The following is a 5000-nucleotide window of genomic DNA, read 5'->3' as shown; positions in this document are numbered from 1 at the left end:
CTTATTGATAAAGCCTCACAAATAACATGCAAGTATTGGGGTCCCAGACAGCAGTAATTTTGTAATAGCCTATATAGGCTATTCAATCTTTTTTTTTTTTACCTACACACCAGTGTGAATACTGATATTTTTTTATTGCGATTCAAATAGGGCCAATTTATAGGCTACTCTTAGGCTTACGTTTTTAAATTACAAATGGCCCACTGATGTTTTTGTTATTGTATTTTCAATATTAGGCTATAGGCTATTATTTGTGCATAAACATATCTGGTTATAATAAACATAGCCTACCGTTTGCTTGAAAACAACATATTTTGTCATCCTTGCTGCTAGCCAACAAGAGCGATAATATCATTAAATGTGAAGGGGGGGGGGCCCTAAAATATTTTCTTGGGAAAAAGGGGGTCTCAGACAATAAAAGGTTGGGAACCACTGCTCTACTGGACACGTGTGAATCTGCACTTCTTCAGTCTGAGGATTAGCCTATTATTAAACATTTGGTGTGAAAGGGTCTTTACATTTGCCCAAAAATAGCACTTTTTTGTTATAAAACGCCCAGACCAGGAGAGAAAAAGTAACGCAAAAGTAACATAACGCATTACTTTTCTTAAAAAGTAAGTGAAGTAACACAATTAGTTACTTTTTAAGGGAGAAACACAATATTGTAATGCATTACTTTTCAAAGCACCGGTTGCGATAGCTTGATACTCACGCGAGCGAGAGCGTGAAGTGGAAGCGCTGGCGGAGGCCCTTGAACGTGAGGAAGGAGTGCGGCGGGAAGTTCCTGGAGCTCATGAGGCAGAAGGGCTTCTCGAAGCCGCCGCCGCTCGGACACTCGCACCTGAAGCCGCCCACCAGCAGGTTGAGGCACGTCCCACCGTTCTTACACACACCGTCAGCGCAGCGGCCCGAGCGCGAGGAGATCTCGCACCGCTCACCTGCGGACACACACACACCAAGAGTTCAGGTTAGCCACACACACACTTCTGTCAGGGCCGCTATCGCCGAATGCGATTGACGATTAGCGTACAGTCTGGATTGGCGGTGCGGTTCTGTTCTGGGCTGCAATAACCCTCCTAAGGCTGAACAGAACAGAACTATGAATGTATGCAGATATCCTTAATTCAAGATTTTAAAGCAACAACATGGAACTTTTCCTCTGCGGTCGCCCTACAGGTTGGAAGCGGAATTGTCCATTACCGCTGTCGTAAAATGATTTACGGTTACTGTATATGAAGCATGTAGGCTTTTTTCATATGGGCAATGATAATATTATTAATCTTCCCCCTTTCATAATTTATACATGTTTAGTAGACTAAACATTTTAACTCAAACATTTGCGATTTGCATGTCGATTGCAATGCTCAAATCTGAACGAGAATGATAGCGATAGCATCCTAACCATCTAAAACTACCATGTTAGTGTTTACTAGCTACCAGATTGATAATTCGCTCATCTACTAGCTGATTCATGAAGATAAATGGAGGACCAGATAGTTTCCGTAACGTAGCCAGGCAGACAACAGATTAGAAAAACTAAAGATAGTATGCAAGCAATTTACAGTTACTTACTAGTTCAACAGCATGACGGCCAAGTCAGCATCGGTCTGGTAACACTCCTCCTCCATTAGCTCACGCCAGCGAGCAAACGCTCGACCCATATTGATCCTCGTCCTGCCTTTCAGTTTATCACTCTCCCTTTTCCTCTTCCGACTCTACTCCGACAAAACCTTGGACTTCTTACGTTTCGCTGCTGCTTCAGCCATGACGAAAACAGACGTACGAAAACAAACGCGCTGGTTGGCCACATTTGAGGAAGTGGTGGGCGAAGTGACGTATGCCGTAAAGCAGTCGAATTTTGTAGTTCTTTTTGAGCGCAGGTTACTACCCGCACCCCGAAGTTACATAGTGCCAGTAAAAGCGATACAGACCCCGTCAGGCTCTGGCAGACGTCTCATTCAACCTATTGTAAGTCGATGTACCATCACAAGGGTCTTGGAAATATATTACGAAGGTTGAAAAGTTACATGTTGTTACTTTAAAGTACACTGAAAACCCTAATAAGTTGATTGAACTCAATTGAACTCGTTCCCTCAATTTAATTGAGTAATGGGGTCTCCCAAAACGTGCATATTTAAGTTTACTTAACTTGGTGCTTATGTAGACTTGACTTAAATTGTTTAGTTCACCAAACTTGATGATTATTTAATGTACTTAAACAATAAAGTTCACTTAACTTAGTGTTAATTTCAAGTGTACTTCTATATTTAAGTAAACTCAACATGAAAATTTAACTGAAATTAGAATTTAATTCTAAATTTTAAAGTTATTATTTTTGACTGTAAGCTTTGTGCACACTGCACTTACATAAAACAATGAACAACATATTGATCCTTTGAGTCTTTATTGACCAAAATGTCACACCCTGTACATAACTCTAACCCTATGTCCAACATTAAGTAGTGAACTACATCAACTGTACAACTCTGATCACTTAAACATTACACTTAAGTCTCACATTTGTGTTAATGTACTGAACATGTAAACGCAATGTATACATTCTTTTTACATTTACATTCATTTGTAGAACTTAATTCGAGTATTCTATTGCTCAGATGTAGGGCTGGGTATCGATTCAGAAGTTCTCGATTCGATTCGATTCGATTCGATTTCGATTCACAAGCTCTCGATTCGATTTCGATTCACATCTCTCAATTCGATTTCGATTCACAAGCTCTCGATTCGATTTCGATTCACAAGCTCTCGATTCGATTTCGATTCACAAGCTCTCGATTCGATTTCGATTCACAAGCTCTTGATTCGATTTCGATTCACAAGCTCTCGATTTGATTCGATTTCGATTCACAAGCTCTTGATTCGATTTCGATTCACAAGCTCTCGATTCGATTTCGATTCACAAGCTCTCGATTCGATTTCGATTCACAAGCTCTCGATTCGATTTCGATTCACAAGCTCTCAATTCGATTTCGATTCACATCTCTCGATTCGATTTCGATTCACAAGCTCTCGATTTGATTCGATTTCGATTCACAAGCTCTCGATTCGATTTCGATTCACATCTCTCGATTCGATTTCGATTCACAAGCTCTCGATTTGATTCGATTTCGATTCACAAGCTCTCGATTCGATTTCGATTCACAAGCTCTCGATTCGATTTCGATTCACAAGCTCTCGATTCAATTTCGATTCACAAGCTCTCGATTCGATTTCGATTCACAAGCTCTCGATTTGATTCGATTTCGATTCACAAGCTCTCGATTTGATTCGATTTCGATTCACAAGCTCTTGATTCGATTTCGATTCACAAGCTCTCGATTCGATTTCGATTCACAAGCTCGATTCGATTTCGATTCACAAGCTCTCGATTCGATTTCGATTCACAAGCTCTCAATTCGATTTCGATTCACATCTCTCGATTCGATTTCGATTCACAAGCTCTCGATTTGATTCGATTTCGATTCACAAGCTCTTGATTCGATTTCGATTCACAAGCTCTCGATTCGATTTCGATTCACAAGCTCTCGATTCGATTTCGATTCACAAGCTCTCAATTCGATTTCGATTCACATCTCTCGATTCGATTTCGATTCACAAGCTCTCGATTCGATTTCGATTCACAAGCTCTCAATTCGATTTCGATTCACATCTCTCGATTCGATTTCTATTCACAAGCTCTTGATTCGATTTCGATTCACAAGCTCTCGATTCGATTTCGATTCACAAGCTCTCAATTCGATTTCGATTCACATCTCTCGATTCGATTTCGATTCACAAGCTCTTGATTCGATTTCGATTCACAAGCTCTCGATTTGATTTCGATTCACAAGCTCTCGATTCGATTTCGATTTCGATTCACAAGCTCTCAATTCGATTTCGATTCACATCTCTCGATTCGATTTCGATTCACAAGCTCTCGATTCGATTTCGATTCACATCTCTCGATTCGATTTCGATTCACAAGCTCTCGATTCGATTTCGATTCACATCTCTCGATTCGATTTTGATTCACATCTCTCGATTCGATTTCGATTCACAAGCTCTCGATTCGATTTCGATTCACATCTCTCGATTCGATTTCGATTCACATCTCTCGATTCGATTTCGATTCACATCTCTCGATTCGATTTCGATTCTAAATTCGATTTCAATTCCGGATTCGACTCAATGAATATAGATTTTAATACAAATCCTATATTTATAAAAATGTGGAGTTTTTATATTTATAACATATGATGCAGTTAAGCAACATCACATGACCAGGAGTGCATTGAAATTTTAGACGAAACATTTTAGACGAAATAACGTCTGTTTTTGTTCTATTTTAGCAGCGAAACTGGTTACTTAGGACTGGTTACGCTTCACTGGAGTATCGACTTTGTCTCGGAAGAGTCACTGGTCTTCATCCAGTCCGATAACTAGAGATCATTCAGTGAGAAATGTTTGAGTTCAGAGTGAGATCTTGAGATCAGTTTGAGACGTTGTTGAGATCTCTTCTCAAACTAGGAGTTACTGGGGTTTCTTCTCAGGAGAAACATCTGAGACTTTACAAATCTAAATGTCACGTCAGGGAGAAACAATCGAGACGTTAAAGAGATTTCGTTTGTGATTTTTCTTTCCTGTGGGTATCAAAGTCATCGCTTTAATTATAATAATGTAGTCTCTTTTTCTGAGGAAACACTCAATCTGATCTCCATTTGATCTCATTACTGTCAAATAGAAACAATCAAAAGAGGTTTAATGATATCAATTTAGTCATTTTATCATGAGAAACATCATCTCAATACAGTTTGATCTCAATACATGTGAGGAGAAACAACTGAGACAATAGAGATCGATCCACTCTTTTTATCAGTGTGATTGAGTCTCTTCTTCTCTGAAGAAACATCAAGACACTTCAGCAAAATTCTCAATCTGATCTCCATTTGATCTTATTACAGTAAAAGAGAAATAAATGAGATATTAAAGAGAATTCAAGTCAA

At 39.2% G+C, this 5000-nt stretch overlaps 1 protein-coding gene across 1 annotated transcript in view; it reads right to left on the bottom strand.

The window, feature by feature from the left end:
* Positions 1 to 5000, bottom strand: part of celsr2 (cadherin, EGF LAG seven-pass G-type receptor 2) — a gene marked incomplete at its 3' end in the record, with an annotated part of 66552 nt that overhangs the window by 32412 nt on the left and 29140 nt on the right. Inside the window, exon 3 of the mRNA XM_081384160.1 lies at positions 713 to 938. Within this exon, the coding sequence (XP_081240286.1) occupies positions 713 to 938 (226 nt within the window). The remainder of the gene's footprint in view (positions 1 to 712; positions 939 to 5000) is intronic.

The sequence above is a fragment of the Scardinius erythrophthalmus genome (assembly GCF_964197995.2).
Source record: "Scardinius erythrophthalmus genome assembly, chromosome: 14".
NCBI lineage: Eukaryota > Metazoa > Chordata > Actinopteri > Cypriniformes > Leuciscidae > Scardinius > Scardinius erythrophthalmus.
Note: the sequence above shows the minus strand (reverse complement) of the source record. Positions and strands in the feature narration are given on the sequence as shown.